Here is a 17,732-nt window from a genome sequence, read left to right as displayed (position 1 = left end):
CTTACATCTGGTCTTGAACAGATTCATCCTCTGCAAGGGCTCTTCATCTCCTTCGGTATGATACAAAGCTCTCCTCATCACCAACAATTCTCCATCTTTCGGTTTATTGTCTAATCCGGTGGGGTTTTCTTCCACCATTGTTGCTCTTCTAGTTTTTTCTATATTCTTATACTCAAATGCATGATGTCCTTCTCCTCCACACTTAAAGCAGGTTCCTCTAAATGTTCTCTTATCTTGTCTCCCAAAATTCTCATTCTGATAACCATCCGGTTCTCTCCTCTGGTAGAAATTTCCATCGTCCTTCTGGTATGAATTACCTTCTTTGTTTAGTTCCTTGTCCTTGTTCCGATCGGTACTGGTTCCTCTACCTCAAGTATATCCTCTTCCTCCTTGAAATCTTCTGCTGGTAAAGCTTCCACCTCTACCTCTCTGCCTCTGCTCATTTCTTTTATTTAACTTCTCTTCTGCCTTTAGGGCATACTGGTAAGCCTCTTCAACACTCTCCAATTTGATCAAACTCAATTCATCTTGTACAAACATCTGTAATCTATTCAAATATCTTGCGACATGTTCAACTTCATCATTAACATGTCTGGATCTGATGTTCAACTTGTAAAATGCTTCGGTGTACTCCTTCACACTAGATTCCTTTTGTCTCAAATTCTGCAACTTCTAGAATAGATTCACTTGATAATCAGCTAGCATAAACTTTGACTTCAACTTAGCAATCATCTGATCCCATGTCTTAATCTTCTCTTTACCTCTTCTATGTCTATCAACTTGCAAATGCTCCCACCAAAGAGATTCATGACCGTTCAACTGGGTATGAGCATATTTCACCTTCCTCTCTTCTACAGTGCTTTCAAAATCAAAATATTTCTCCATCTTTGAGATCCAGTCCATCATTTCATCTGAATCTAACTTCCCATCATATTGTGGTGGGGTAAAATGAGGTTTAGTATTCGCCCTACTCAAAACCCTCAAAAAACTATCCTAATCCGGATCAACCGCTGGTGGGATTGCTTGTTTTGTCGGGGCTTCTTCTCCTTCATCTTCACTCACATCTTTGATATGTCAGCCTCTTCTCTGGGTTGTCTCCACAACTTCCAACCGAGCTGCTATACCTTGCAACATCTCCATCACAATAGGGTCTGCATTCCCACACACTCTACCATTCCTAGATCCTCTTCGTGCCATTGTTCACGCTGGTCCTCTATAGCTGCAGGTCGGATCTGCAATCCGCCACCCTACAACAAAATTTCAGGACACGCAACCTCTAGAACAAAACTTCGCTCTGATACACTTGATGCAATCACTAATGAGGAGGGACCTCAAGGAGATCAATCCGGACCGGTTAGCAAGAGTAAACACAATGGAAACACAAAGATATGATGAAGGCATTGCAAAATAGATTGTTTTATTCCATGAAAATTGATTACAACCAACTGGTAACAACCAAGTTACAACATAACTGACTCACAGGCCTGGTAGAACATACAAAATAGGTCACAACCGGGACCTTGAATCTTAAGATCTATCTTCTACGCACAATCTAGCTACTTTATTCTCTAATTGATTCCATTCTAATGTGCAATTACAATTATATATATTGATCCAAAGGATCTAGTCATCCCAAAAGGGATCAAAACCTGAAGAACAATACCTAACGTGTAAAATGACAAGGTCGACCTTCGCCAAGGGATTCCTCTGAAAAATCCAAAGGATGAAACATAGATCGTGAGAAAAGGTTGGTCACACACCAAGGAACATCAGAATCAACGCCTAAGGCTCCACAAGCTTCAGAATGGGTTTTGGTAGATCACCAAAATAGGTCCAAGCAACTGGTAACAAGAACTGTTAACCGGTAATAGGAAACTATCAAAGAAACCGATAATGATGTCTTGTCGGAAAATGCTCTAAATGTGATACGGTATGGAAACAAGAAAGATGATCAAGTCTTCAAGTAGAATCCAACTCCACAAGATCTGATGAGCCAAAACTGAGGCACGTAGAAAGGAAAAATAAAACTACAAACAGAAAGAAAAACACAAGAAAATGTTTTTGGTTGATGCAAGATTGCTATGAACCGGGGATGCTCCCGCATCATTAATACATGACATCCAACTCATATGGCCTTAGAATAGGAGTATTTAAAAGTCATTCAAACCTTCCCAATGGTTACAACCACCTTTTGAATTTGTTTTAACAACCAACACCTAATTACCCCTATAAACACAAAAGTTGCTTATGACAATGTTGACAATATTTTGTATTGACAACTTTTGTCAAAAGTGACAAATTTTGTTATAAAGTACCCAAATGACTCTAACCTCATTGTTTTCACCCTACACATGTTAAAATGAGCTAAATAAGCCTTTTACATCAGTTTCAACCTTCTTTGAACATTTTTTTATACTTTGATCACCTTTGACCCTCTTAGGACCTTATAGGTCTACATTGCACAAAAATGGTTTAATGCCTTACAATATGATTTATAACGACTTAAAATGGTCCTTGGACCTTATAAAATCTTAACATAGTATTGAAAACAAAACAAAACATCAAAAGTCTTCATGAGGCATTTAGTGCCTAGGTGCTCCTGCACCATAAAACCCCCCTAAAAGAATTCCAAGTCCCTTGGAAAAGGAGTTGTCATAGGTATTCTTGTCTTCACATCATCTTTGAAGTCTGCAAACGATCCTTCATTTGGTTCTCCCTTCCATTCAGTTAGGTACTGGAAGTAGGCATCAATTCTGGCACTTGCATCACCATCACTCTTCATCTTCACCCTTGGTCTCCTTGTCTTCTTGCTCGAGCATATGAACCTGTCAAGAAATTTTTTCTTCCCCTTCCAATATAATTTCCTCATCACCTGCACTGGAACAAACATGATAGAAATTTCATGTACAAAAATCAATGGATTAGTATCAAAACATATCACAAAATCTGCTTCATTCTCTTCAAGGCTCCTTGGTAACTTTTGCCACATATCAATCTCATCATACATCTGATCATTCTCTATCATATATCCATCAACAACATTAATTTCATCACCATACATGCATACCTCTTCTCCTATCATCATTTCTACTTGTTCAACTTCACCTTTACTTTTCCATTATTCCTCAATGGCTGCATACATTTCCCATAAATCAAGTTCCTCCTCATTGACTACTACAAATACATATTCATCTTTGTCTTTCTCTATTTGCCACAACTCTTCCTTTTTCCTCTTCCTCTCTTATTTTTCCCTCTCTCTCTTCTTCTCTCTTCTTCCTCTCTTCCTCTTTCTTCTTCCATGAACCCTCACCTCTCAAGTATTCCCTCAATGCACTCACCAAATCTCTATCTTTTGGACTCATCTTGTCCTTGCCTCACCTAGGTGCCTCCTCTCTGCCCTCCTAGTCTTTTGGAAACCACTCATTAGGTTATCCTCTCAACTCGAACCAACACACAACTACCAACCACACACAAACTCTTCTCTACCCAGATCTTCTCGGCTCTGATACGACTTTGATGCAGAGGCTAAGGGTTTACTCCAAACTCACAAAATTGACATTATCACAAAGTACTTTGTGAACATCTTCTCTATTTATTGTATTGTTAATATGACTCAAGGTCAACATCTTCTTAAGACATCTTTGGATCTTAGACATGTGACCCTATACAACTTTATTTGGTAACAACACTCACCTTCCATGGAACCACTGACCATTGGCATACATTCAACTAGAATAATTCAACATGTCTATTCCAATCCAACTCTCTAACATTCAAACACTCTAAGCACCCCTTTGTAGCCACTTGAGTCCCTCCAAAAACTAAGTCACACAAAAACTCTCAAAATCCCATCCACACAAGAACAACTCCTAATAGGTCTTCAAATTGCTCATAGACACCATTCGCATTGGCAAATAAGCCTTCACCAACCCAAGGGTTTACATCACATCTAGGTAGAGACTTCTTATCGTGGATAAACTGATTTTATTTGCCCTCTCATCCATCCTAAAGGCCATAAAATGACCTACTACTACAACACTGTCTCACTGGTTCTCTGTGACTATCATAAACTTTATCTAGGACAGACATACTCCCATGTATCAACCATTCTTAAAGACCCTCCAAACATTAGCACTGATGATGGGGAACCTTCCTAACCCTCTTTCTAACACCAAACTCAACAACACACCCACTCCTAAGGCTTGCAATGTGTAGTGTTTCTATTCACTGTCAAACAGTGACAACCAAGCATAAGATTTTAGGACAGTCAAGGGTATTTAGTTTCTTTGGCTTGTTCATGGTCACCAATGCATGGATCATGTACTTAGACTCTCCACACACCCTCCTATTCCTCCTAAAGACCTCACACACACACCAATCCCTCATCAACACTTGATCAATACTTGCATTAAAAGAAAATGTCTCAATTCACTGTCAAAGTATGACAATCATGAACTCCTTTGAGGACAGTCACTTATATATTGTAATTTGACGGATAGATAGATCCCTCACCACTTTGAATATGTATGTTATAATACTAAACACTCAAAAAAACCTTTACTTTCATCCTCACAACCAAACTTGGTATTCTCATGCCCCCATACCTCCTTCATTCTCAGTTTTAACAGTCTAAGACTAATTTTTCAGTCTTTCCTTCATGATTTTCATGTGCAAATGTCAGTATGGTGCCCCTACAATACAATAGAAACACAATACAAACACAATAAGGCCATCCACCACAAGGGTTTTCATTAATGAGCGTGGAATGGCCCTAAAATCATTATTTTCCTCTCCTGAGTTACTCTAGTGAGGGTTTTTGACAATTTTTCCAAAAATCCCTACATCTCTCTCAAAATACAATGAAATAAAATGCCACAAAAGGGAAATTAAAGTGCATTTATCCCTAAACAATATCCAATGGATTCCAAAAGAATATGAATGAGTTTCAGTAAAGAAAAATGTGTTAGATTTGACCGCGACGTGGTGATTCTCAGGAAAATGCAGAAAGCTCCAAACTTTTATTAATTTACTTCCTTAATACATGACATCCAACTCACATGACCCGAGAATAGGAGCATTCAAAGGTCATTCAAACCTTCCCAATGGTTACAACCACCCGTTGAATTTGTTTTAACAACCAACACCTAATTGCCCCTATAAACACAAAAGTTGCTTATGACAATGTTGACAATATTTTGTATTGACAAATTTTGTCAAAAGTGACAACTTTTGTCATAAAGTACCCAAATGACTCTAACCTCATTGTTTTAACCCTACAAATGTTAAAATGGGCTAAATAAGCCTTTTACATCAGTTTCAACCTTCTTTGAGCAAATTTTGTATACTTTGACCACCTTTGACCCTCTTAGGACCTTATAAATCTTCATTGCAAAAAAATGGTTCAATGCCTTACAATATGATTTATAACGAATTCAAATGGTCCCTTGGACCTTATACAATCTTAACACAATATTGAAAATAAAACAAAACATCAAAATCCTTCATGAGGAATTTAGTGCGTAGGTGCTCCTGCACTAGATACTCTAGGGAGGTGATAGTGATGTTATGATATTTTGCTTGCATAATTAGTTTCATGTGTTATGATTCATGTTCATAATGATTAGATATTTATGGATTTAATGTGTAGATGATGTTCTGGGTTTCATTAGATGTTATTTGATTTTTTTTTTTTCTAAATTAGTATGTTAGTTGCTTTATTTCTCTAGGGTATTTTGGTGGATATTACAAACACACACACACACACATACGTGTGTGTGTGTGTGTGTGTGTGTGTGTGTGTGAAGTAGTAACTAACCTTTTAGGAGATTCCATATGAAGAAATTTATCAACAAGTAGTTGTCTCATAAGGAATTATTTTTTCTTTGAATTGTGATCATAATCTTGTTGTTCTTCATGTTCCTTAATATGGTTCTTAGTATGAGAGTTATTAGCAATAATATTAGAAAGTAAGTCATGATCATTTGAATGGTATCTATATTAGGGTTAAGACTATCATTCCTTCACAAATGAAGATAATGTTTTGAGTAGCTCATGGCATTAATGATCCATAAAATGATATGGTGAAAAAAGAGAGTAATATTAATCTTAGCAACATAAAACACTCTTAGATATAAATGAATACAAAAATTAGAAGACAAAACCTTAAGGATAGAAACCCTAAGGGGATGCACTTGAGCAAAAGAGTTCACTAAAATGAAAGGGATAAAAAAATTTCTTTTGCATAAATATAGGGTAAACAAATAAATAACATAAAGCATTCAAAGTCTTCTCTAGATTATAAGAATCAGGGATGCAATAAATATACTAAATTAAATTATTAAATAAACAATTGAAGATCAAATAAATACCTTAATGTGACAAATGATAGAAAGTAATTCACAACAATGTAGAAATGTAATTGAAGATCAAATAAATACCTTGGAATCAATGGATGCTCTATTTGTTGATCTAGATCACAACCACAATCATATACTTATTCTTGCAAGTGCGAATCTGACTCTTGTCTCACAAATATTATCCAAGACCATGAATATAATCTTCGTTAACTTGTAGAATGTCACTCCCAACTTGCCTTCAATATGCCCTTATATAAAAATTTATTTTGGGTGTTTGATAGTTTGTACTTATTAGTGAAAATTCCTTCCTTTATGTCAAATCATGTTAGATAAAAGATTGAAAGCAACACCCTCACACATGCAAGATGCTATGGATGCTTATGTTATGTAGATTCTTTGATAATACATGCAAATAATAATTGAAAGCATGTAATGAATAGGTCTAGGTGACACTAATTGTATGGTGGACAATGAACTAGGGTTGCCTCTTTAAATACAACAATATGGGTCAAATGAATAACATTTTTACTCAAAGTCAACATACAAGAGTTACACAAAAAAGGTAAAACTAGTCTCATATTTGAATTTAAATGTTAAAAAATAAGAAGAGTTATTTTTATAGTGCATTAATGCTTTAGATCGCTTTCACAACTACAAATATAACCTAAAATAGAAAAAGATAAATTGAAGGTCAAAACCAATCCTTTAAGAATAAACCGCAAATAAAAATAAATAAAACATAAATTGTATAACCACTCTCAACTAAAAACATATCATTCAAACACTTATTATTATGTGAAAAATAACCAAACACTTTTCATGATTACAAAGATAAAATCAACTACTATTTTTCTCAGATCCATAGACTACTTGATCTCATGAATGCCATTAATTTAAATTATATTATTTTATACTGAAGATTTGAACTTGACACCATTTAGATGCTTACAAATACTTTGTCATTATACCAACGACTTTGTAGACAACTACATAAGTGCTTTAGTAATTACTTCTTTTCAATATTTTTTCAACGAAAAAATGGTCGGAGAGAATGTGAGAACCCGTAATAAGAGATATAACATTGAAAGGAGTTTGAAGATAATTGAAGATTGTGGTTCTCGGTCCCTAAGACTATGTGGTCTTGTAGATACTATTAAAATCACTCATTCTTTCATTTATTTTTTAGACTACATGATCTCTTGACCACCACTAAAATATTTCATTTCACTTTATTCTTTTTTCCTTAGAGTTTGTTTAGATCACTTCCACAACAACAAATCTAACCTAAAATAGAAAAACAGATAAATTGAGGGCCAAAACCAATGCTTGAGAATAAAAGACAAATAAAAATAAATAAAACATAAATTGCTCAATTTTTACTCTCAACTAAAAATATATCGCTCATACATTCACTATCACATGAAAAATAACCAAACATTTTCATTGTTACAAAGATGAATTCAACTGCCATTTTTTCTTAGATCTCGTACTAGAAGATTAATTCAACTACCATTTTTTCTTAGATTTTGTAGTAATAGATCCTGACATTGAAAGGAGTTTGAAGATATGTAAGGTAGTGGTTCTCAACCCCTTAGACTACTTGTTCTTGTAGATATCATTAAAATCATTCATTCATTCATAGACTACCCAATCTCATGAAACCCATAAAAAATACTTTGAATTTCATTAGTTTTTCCTTCACATGGGAAACATGAGGGATCCATCCTCTCCAACTGCATAAACTCTATAGACTATAGGAAAAGATGAGTCTCACGCTCTGAAGCTAGGCTTGATAGAGACCAAAACACTCACCCTTTGATGAAAAGCATTCACCATTTTTTTCTCCACATGGGATCCCATAGCTTAAAGGAACATAGATAATAAGTAATGATATTTGTGGGGGAGATAGAAACAGAGAAATATCGTTGATATCATTAGAATCATCCATTCATTCATAAAGTACCCAATCACATAAAATCAATTAAATAACCAAACTTTTTTCACAATTACAAAGACAAATTCAGCTACAATAGGAATTTCAATGTCAAAAGGGATCTGAAGTTAATTTAAGACCACAATTCTCAACCCCTTAGACTACTTGATCTGAAGTTAATTTAAGACCACAATTCTCAACCCCTTACACTACTTGATCTCATAAATATCATTAAAATCACCCATCCACCGTTAAAAACTTTCATTTCATTATTTAAATGACACCTCACATGAGAAACATATGTCCAAGTACATAAGCTCTATAGGGTATAGGAAAATATGAGTCCCACATTCCAAACCTAGGCTTGATAGAGACCGAACACTTAAACCCTTTGAAAAGCATTCAACATTTTTGTCTCCACATGGAATCCTATGGCTTGAAGGAATATAAATAATAAATAAGGATATTTGTGGGGGAGATAGGAAAGGGCGGGGCCTACCCCTCCAAGCGCTCACATTTAGATTTTGTGAATCAAAACAGAACATCTCAACACAACACGGGAGAGATGAGCGAAGCGTCTAGATTTTTTCAATCTCACTTGCCACGTGTCAGCTGGTGCATATCTCGATCCAAAAGCAAAGCCCGGACGCAAAATCTTTCAATTAACCCGATTTTATAAAATTGTGGAATCTCCCTTTTCTGTGGTCCTTGTGTCATTTCCACCATCCAAACTTAAAAACAGTTATTAAAAAGGGTGTCCACCGGCACGTGGCGTCAGCCTGACCGGTTGTAATGGATCAGGACTGCCGGGCGTTGGTTTGTGATTGGGTTGACCTTTAAGCGCAAAAGGAGAAGATATTCTCTGAGGTGGTGGGACCCATTGCTGTGGCTCCTTTTTCGAGTCGACGTGGCCGATTGTAATGCCCTCGCGATCTTCCCTGATACGCCCGTCCATGCTTAGCCCTGCTTTAGATTTTCCCGTATTTTCTCCCTTCGACGTCCACGTCACCCCTCCAAGGTGGCATGCAGATATTTGCATCTCTCGCTCCCGATCATTCTAGACCTCCATTTGTGCCATGCGGGCTGCCACGTCGTAATATCTCTGTGAGACCAAATTTTTTTATCCTATAAGCTTGCGAGTGTGGTATGAAACGTTTATCAGAAAAAAAAAAGGAAAAACCCTCGCGGATCTGCAGATGTTGGAGCGATTTTTGGCGACGGCTGTCACGGGTAATGCTAAATCCACTGCTGTGATCTTCCTTTGTTTCTTAGGATGTTTCTTTAGATTGTAGTTTTGCCAGTTTTCGTCTGGAAAATGGGATTATTTGTTGTCTCTTGTCTACAGCTGGAGAGTTGTTTGAAATGAGAAATAAAGCTGCAGATGATTTCTGACACTTTGTTTCCTTGTTGTCCAGTGTGATCTTTAAGGTTTTGTGTTGAACAAACGGTTCTGGTTTCTTTGTTTCTGAGTATTCTCTTTCTCTTGCAATCGCGTATATTTTGTTGGGTCTTTTCTTTTATGAATATCGTTTTCTTTATCGTGGACGACATGAGTTTTTAGGCCGTAGTGGGTGTTTAAAATGTCCGAGACTTGCAGATGCTTTATTTTTGGTCGGTAAATTCGAGGTTTTCTCGGGGGATCCTGTTCCTTTTCTGAATCGTTGCCTCTTTTATACATGAACTTCTTAGTTTTTGTTCTGTTTTTCTGAGTTTGAAATGTTTAGGACCGTCAAAAAATTATTTTTTTTTGACAAATTTGAAGATTTTGTGCCTCGATGCTGTCTGTAAGGTTGATAACGTAAGAAATTCTTCAGTTCTGGTATTTTACGTTGCTGCAATCTAAAAGATACCCCATTTTTTCTGAAAATCGATACCGATAAGGCTTGTAAAGTTTGATTTAGCAGGCTTTTAAAGTTAGTAAGAGACAATTTTTGCTTGTATGAGACACCCGTTTCTATCTTTGCTTTATGCTGCTTATTTCAGATTGTCATTATATGAATCTGTTTGTGGTAAATTTGAACAGAAAATCTCTTTTAGTTTATAGGGTTGTAAAGCTTTGTATCTGCAAGGTTTTAAAATTAGCAAGGCAAAATCCTTTCTGATATGAGATGCTCATTGGTATCTTAGTTTATGTTTGCTTCTTTCAGTCATTCTTTTGTGAATCTATTTCCAGTGAATATGAACTAGAATTTTATATTAGTTTATTCTCATTTGCTTTCCTATAAATGATTTAAACTTACATGGTTTAATGCTTAGTATTCTTCTTTTGCAGAGTTAAATCTAAGTCAGATCAAACTTGTAGTGTAATTGTAACTCCAAAAACAAAGCATCATTTACAGAGTCTGGAGTATTGAGGTTTTGATAGGGGGAATATTTGGTGATTATAGGCTTTTTGCCTGAGACAAAGGTCGGGATAAAAGCCTAAAGCTAAGGCTCAGCAGATGAGTTGTGAACTGACGCACATAAATTCTGCTGTTCTTCGGTATAAGTTTGGTGTTGGTCAAGGATCAGAAGGCTAGATACTGTTTGTTGCAGAAGCAGAGTGTTTGTAGGTAGGATATTGGGTCATGACTACCGGTAAGTCCGATGGGGATGGTAAGTTTAAGCAACCTGCCCAAGGAGTGCCAAAGCAAGTGAAATTTATAGTGAACCTGGAATCTGATAGTGAATGTGTTCAAAAGGTAACTTTTGGTGAAATTTCTGAAAAGGTTAGATTTAGACACAGAGACGGATCATCTACTCAGAACAATGACCGGAAAATGGATGTCAAGGGAGTCCTTTCTCGAAAAGATGTGCATGTTCGACATGATAGTGTGGGGTTTAATAGTAGAGCAGAGGCAAATAAACGCGTGCAAGAAGATCAAGAGGTCAGAGCTGGTTTGATGGGTGATGGGCAGGAGCTCTCAGAGGAAGATGAATCAAGGAATAATGAAGCACTGGATGATGTTGTAGATGGTGATTGGCATTTACCAGATGCCAAAGTACAACTTCCAGGACCTGCTCTTCCACAACAACAGCCACAGATCCAAGGACCTGTCATCAGATGGGAAAGGTTCCTTGAGCAACGTTGTTTGAAAGTCCTTTTGGTGGAAAATGATGACTCAACTCGCCAAGTTGTCAGTGCTCTACTACGCAACTGCAGTTATGAAGGTCAATCCAAAGCCTTCTTATTTGCTTTCAGTTTGATACCATATTTCTTATGCTGTGCTATGCAAGTGAAATAAACTGGCAGTATGCTAAATTAAGGAATTTATGCATTGCAACATTCTCTGAGTCCTGATGTGAAATGCTTGCACAGTTGCAAGTCAAGGTTTTTGCTTATGGATTTTCCAGAAATTTTTGAAGCGTAAGATATTGCAGACATTGTGCTGTTATTGACAAGATTTGAAGGTCTTTCTGCAAGGTCTGTTTGATATTTAATCTCCTGTAAATAAACGCAGCTGCTGCATAACATAACCCGTCATGTTTGCTATGCAACTGAAAGTTGTTGAGCTGTACTTTCTAGTCTCTAATTGCTTGTATTTGCATGTTTTTGAGTGTCATTGCACCCTATTATGTGAAGAGTTCAAGAAATTTTCTTAGGCATCCAAATTCATGAGTTTTGTGGCTGCCCATTCAAAGTATAGAGATCTTTTGGTTATCTTCCATGCCGTGGCTTCTTCTGGTGGCTCGAAGCTTTCACTTTTTGGACAATGTAATGAAATTCCATTCAAAGTATAGAGATCTTTTGGTTATCTTCCATGCCGTGGCTTCTTCTGGTGGCTCGAAGCTTTCACTTTTTGGACAATGTAATGAAATTAGGGGGATAGGGTCTTGAGGGCATTATATTCTATTTCAGTATCTCAAAAAACGTGTTTAGGGTCTTTTCTAGTGGACTTTGTGATATTTACTCTACTGTGTTCTATGTGAGATGGAACTAGAGTGGTGGCATTCTCGCCATTAGGTATTATGCCTCTATGGGTCCCTGGGAGATGGAAAAAGAAAAGCTCAATTTCATGGTCCCTTGTAGCCTCCAGCCTGCAAACATCTATTGCAAGATCAGTTAATTGCAGCTATTTACTTATTTACTGTACAATAGTCAGAAGAACGTACTCAGTCGTCATGTCTAATAAGTGATACAGAAGGACAAAAAAGGCTTCAATTCTGACAGCTGATGTCCTCTTAGATGTTTTCTGGATGCCTGTAATGCATCCGGTATATTTTTTGTTTTTCCTCTCAAGGTGAATTTTCTCACTGCTCTGATGCTCAAGTCAAAGACAAACATCTCATGAGTTTTGGCATGTCCTTGATCGGTTTGCTGGTTGGTATAGAATAATTCTCCTGGAGCCATATCTCCACAATATATATCATCTCATCTCAGCAGGGTGCAAAGTTAGAATATGAAATATTTTCTAATGATTGATATTTTATCTCATGTATAAGCTGGTTTAATAATTAATTCCTTCACTAGTTTTTCATGCCTAGCGTTAATAGAGTGCAGTGGACATGGGTTTAACAAATGAATTTTAAGCTATTTAATATTTACATAGAAACTCTCCAATTTATACTGGTTATCTAACACGGAGGCTGAATTTTGTTTTTCAGTTACTGCTGTTGCAAATGGCCAGCAAGCATGGAAGCTTCTAGAAGACCCCAGCAATCATTTTGATCTTGTTTTGACAGAGGTAGTCATGCCTTGCCTTTCAGGCATTGGTCTCCTGTGCAAGATCATGAGTCACCAGAACTGCAAAAATATGCCTGTTATAAGTAAGTTTTGTAACTAAAATAAGCTCCATTTTTATTAAAGGTCAATTTGATGTCTTAATATTGTAATATCGCAATAACCTTTAACTGTGACGATTCTTCCTGTCTGCAGTGATGTCTACACATGATTCTATGGGTATTGTTTTCAAATGCCTGTCAAAGGGTGCTGTAGACTTTCTTGTAAAACCTGTCAGAAAGAATGAGCTTAAGAATCTATGGCAGCATGTTTGGAGGAGGTGCCACAGTGTAATGAGTTTCCTTCAAAGACTTTTTTTTCTTTTCTTCAGTTTGTCTCTGATTTTTCGCATTTGGGTGACATAGTTGTTTCTTTTTTGTGTAAGAGCTATTTATTTTGACTAGATAAATAGTTGTCATGCTTATGCTTTTTAAGTTTGAACTTTAAATAAGAGCTACAACATAAAGAGGGTCACCTTCAATGATGATGCTTCTGTGCTTCTATGAGAAATTTTCTAGTTTAGGGCATTTGTAGAATTTTGGAAAAGGTCACAATGATTTTTGAGGACTAGAACTGATGAATTGTCTTTTAACCTTTCAGTCAAGCGGAAGTGGTAGTGAAACTGGTTCCCAAACAAAAAATGTTGTAACACCAAATGGTGAAGCCGATCCTGATAACAATACTGGCAGCAATGATGACAGTGATGATGCAAGCATTGGTCTGAATATTAGAGATGGGAGTGATAATGGAAGTGGTACTCAAGTAAGTATATTGAGTAAGCCACATAGCATTTCATTCCTGTTGTTTGTACCACTTTTAGAAGCCTGCAAATGTTCATTTTTAAAAGCTTAAAAGTTTAAGCGCAAGAATTTTAATCTTTAATAGAATGATACATATCATGTTTCCTATGATATCTATATGTAATGCAGCTTGAAAACCTAAAATACCTTTCTGAATATGGTTGTTTACTTGCATACCGCATTATCAAACAATCTGAGAATGCCTGCAAAATTTCTCTGCATGTGGTGCTGAAATACATGAAGTTATGTTCTCATTTAGCATAGATTTTGTTAGGAAAGAGGCTGCAATAGACTTAGTTTCTTCAATCTTCATGGATTAGCTATTTTTCCTCTTCCTTGTGCATGGGTGATTGTTCTTGATATCACTATACTGGACCTCACCGATCCCTGAAGAATTTTTCTATATAAAGCTATAAAATAATCTTTTACTTAGGTAGGGCTATTGTTTTTTGGCTGAATTTTTCCAAATTTTTCCATTTTTATCTGTTGCCAAATTCAGGCACCTGTAAGTTCTTATTGCTTGGGAAGTCTCATTTTCTTCAATCTTGCAGAGTTCATGGACAAAACGAGCTGTTGAGGTTGAGAGTCCTCGACATAGAAGTGAATGGGATCTTGGCCGGTCTCATTGCAGCACTATTGCGCAAGTTATTCAACCGAAAATAGGGATAGTCCAAAATGAATGGATGCCCCCAGGTGGAACTTCTAGAGAATGCAAGGATGAGAAACCATACGGTAAGACACATAAGCAAATTATCTTCCGTTAATATATAGGGATTGCTGTTGTTAGATTGGCATTTCATACAATGTAGAGAGTTTAAAGATCTAGATTCCAGATAATGTTATGCTAATTCTGTTTGTTGTGACTTGTAGATTTTGCAATGGGAAAGGACCTGGAAATCGCTGTGCATGGACAAACAGATGTAGAAGCTGAACAACACCAGGATGATAAAGTTCTATCTAATCAAGCATGTGCTAGGGAGGAAAAAACTGCCCTGGCAAGTAGTGCAGAAGGTGATAAAATAGAGGAACCTATGGATACTGATGGTAGTCCTGGTGAGACTGCTACCAAGGCTGCTGACTTGATTGGCACCATAGCTAGCAAACCTAAAAGCAGGAATGTAGAGCTAGAGGACTGCGCTAGCAGGGAAGTTCCAGAGAAATGGGTTACTACACAAATGAAAGATAAAACAGTGGCTGATTTTAAACATTTGCCCTTCCTTGAGCTCACTTTAAAGAGACCCCGTCAAAATGGAGAAGAGGATGGGGAAGCTGAAGATAGGCATGTTTTGAGACAATCTGGTGGCTCTGCATTTTCAAGGTAGAGAGTTTGTATTTAGTATTTCGCCATTTCTAGTCTCTGATTTTTATCATTCTGTATGAATGAAAGGCATTCCGACCCTACTGGAAAGCTCAATCTTTTTGTGGGCTTAAGGACTGATTTGATGAATGTCCTATGAATAGTGTGGGCTGACTGACAATTTAATTAGATCAGATTCTTGCAATGCATTAGCGACCCTCCTTACTATTCAACTTAATTAATAATATGAGCTTCATATGTTTTAATGAACAGGTATAACACAAATGGCACTCAGGTTTCTCATCCATCTGGAGATTCATTTCAACCCAATTTATTATCTAAAGGATATGGAGGGCAGTGTCGTATGACCTCTGCCAGCCTTGAAAGTGGGAAAACTGGATCTTTACGTGCTGCAGTTCCAATTGAGAGGGTAGCTTCCTCAAAAGGAAGTGGAGGTGATGCATCGACACCTGCTCCTGTGCATAATCAGCTATCACAAAGTAGTAACAACCAAGATTTGGGTTCTTCTGTGGTGGGTCCTGGGCAAGATGTGTTTCCTAGGCCCATGCCTACCAAAGACGACATGCTATCAGCTACAAATACAGGACCACAGACGGGAAAGCCCATGTCCATGCATCCAGGAGTTATGTCATATGACAGTGTACCCGCAGTTTATGGTTCTGGAGTACATCCTATGTATTACTCAAATAATGGTCAATCTCTCTGGGGTTCTGAAGCACAAAACCCAAATGAAAGAGGAGAAATATGTAATAATTCTACTCAGACTGAACAGCAATTGTTGTGTCCTCGTGTTCATCACCACCACCACCATGTGCAGCATGTCCATCATCACCACCACCATCATCAAAATCGGCAGTATAAGCATGGCCATGAGCATCCGAATCAAAATGAGCACACTATGAATAATGTTACCATGACAGCCCCCAGGTGCGGGTCATCTAACATGGCTGGGTGCACACCTGATGGTAACAATGGCCAGAGTGGAAGTCACAATGGCCAGAGTGGAAGTAACAATGGCTACGGAAGTAATGGAAACGGAAATGGCAGTGTCAATGGAAGTGCATCTGGAAGTAATAACGGGAGTAATGGTCAGAATGGTCATAGCAATGGGCAGAGTAGTGCTGCTGTCACTCCAGGAACAAATGGGGAGAGTGACACTGGCATTGGAGTGAAAAGCAGCATTGGAAGTGGAAGTGGAAGTGGAGTTGACCAGAATCGGTCTGCCCAGAGGGAAGCAGCATTGAACAAATTTCGTCAGAAAAGAAAAGAGAGATGCTTTGAAAAGAAGGTAGCCTGCTGTTTTTCATTTTCTTTTATATTGTTGGAAGTCGGAAACAAGTTGCAAGATTTCAGGGCTATGAGAATGTCCACCCTCCCTTCTGCTAAAATGCCCAAGTTTGAGTTGCAATTCTTCTGGCAAAAATATATCAGCCACCTGGTTTGGTGTCTCTAATTAATGTCTAGTCTAGTATCTGTCCACCTGGAATCTTCTTAGCATGTATCAGCAGCCAAATCAACTTCATTAGTAAACCAATGCCAGATATTCTCCAATGTCATTGGGCCTTGCTCTCACTGCCATGCTTGTTACCTGTATATTTAGTCCCAATGGATTTACTCCTTTATTTAACATTCCTGGATATATGGATATAGTTATTTTTTCTCATTATTTAGAACTTGGAACTTTGTAATCATAGGAAATGAAATAACAAAAGGCAAGTGGACTCAGCATTCCTGTAATTTTCATTGCAGGTTCGTTATCAAAGCAGGAAAAGGCTTGCAGAACAGCGACCAAGGGTGAGGGGCCAATTCGTGCGTCAAACTATATATGAACCTACTAGTGGCGATGCAGATTGAGTATGAAGCATTTAAAATGCTACCCTCTTTATCTCCGCCGAGGGGAAGTCAGACAGATTGCTTCAGCACGGCTCCCTTACTTGGAGTGCTCTTACCTCGGAAAGAGTGCTTCAGTTTGCTGTTACAAAATTTTTACTGTGACTGGAACTTGTTAATATTTGAGTTTGCTGAAATGAACACGATTTATTGTTTGCCTGGTTCTCAACACGCCCTTCTACAGTTTTACTGTTGCCTACCATGTCACCAAAGCCACCCTTGCAAGTGTTGTTTCAAACTCTTAAGCAACTGGGTCATGGCGATTGTGGTTTTGGCCCAAACACTATGATATATATATATATATTTAACTGTATCTCTAGCCTGCTATTTCTGACAATAGGCACGGCACTAATTTTTCTCCAATTCTTGTTGTGGGACTGTTTTTCATTTTATTTTCTTTTTTGTCTTTATAAATCTTCTCTTTTATTGCTACAGTTCATGACATTTAGTTCAGAAATGAAAAATTGTTTTGGTGGGCAACCATTTTTTATTATTTTTTTGATTGGATGAAGAAGATTATAATAAGCATAAGCAACACAGAATCATCTCAGGAGATCACAAAAATAGCATCGATGGAAGCAAATTATGCTACACACGAATAAAAAACGGGACAGCATAAACACTAAAAATATAAGGCAGCATATAAATCATATACTTCAGAAACCCATAGTAACTGGACGGTACATACATCTTATATAATTGATAAACAGCTAATATTTGGCAAAAACAAACTGGT

The 17,732-nt window shown here is 37.3% G+C and overlaps 1 protein-coding gene across 1 annotated transcript; it reads left to right on the top strand.

Annotated features, from left to right (window-relative positions):
• The first annotated feature begins 9,362 nt into the window (after positions 1 to 9,362).
• LOC131070897 (two-component response regulator-like PRR37) lies at positions 9,363 to 17,359 on the top strand. The gene is made up of 9 exons (XM_058006563.2): positions 9,363 to 9,519; positions 10,562 to 11,439; positions 12,874 to 13,035; positions 13,145 to 13,278; positions 13,589 to 13,750; positions 14,340 to 14,520; positions 14,659 to 15,106; positions 15,359 to 16,394; positions 16,856 to 17,359. Exons 2-9 carry the CDS (start codon positions 10,857 to 10,859, stop codon positions 16,958 to 16,960), a joined length of 2,811 nt encoding a protein of 936 aa, XP_057862546.2. The 5' UTR covers positions 9,363 to 9,519; positions 10,562 to 10,856; the 3' UTR covers positions 16,961 to 17,359.
• Positions 17,360 to 17,732: the final 373 nt, after the last annotated feature.

The sequence above is a fragment of the Cryptomeria japonica genome, chromosome 1, assembly GCF_030272615.1.
Source record: "Cryptomeria japonica chromosome 1, Sugi_1.0, whole genome shotgun sequence".
NCBI lineage: Eukaryota > Viridiplantae > Streptophyta > Pinopsida > Cupressales > Cupressaceae > Cryptomeria > Cryptomeria japonica.
Note: the sequence above shows the minus strand (reverse complement) of the source record. Positions and strands in the feature narration are given on the sequence as shown.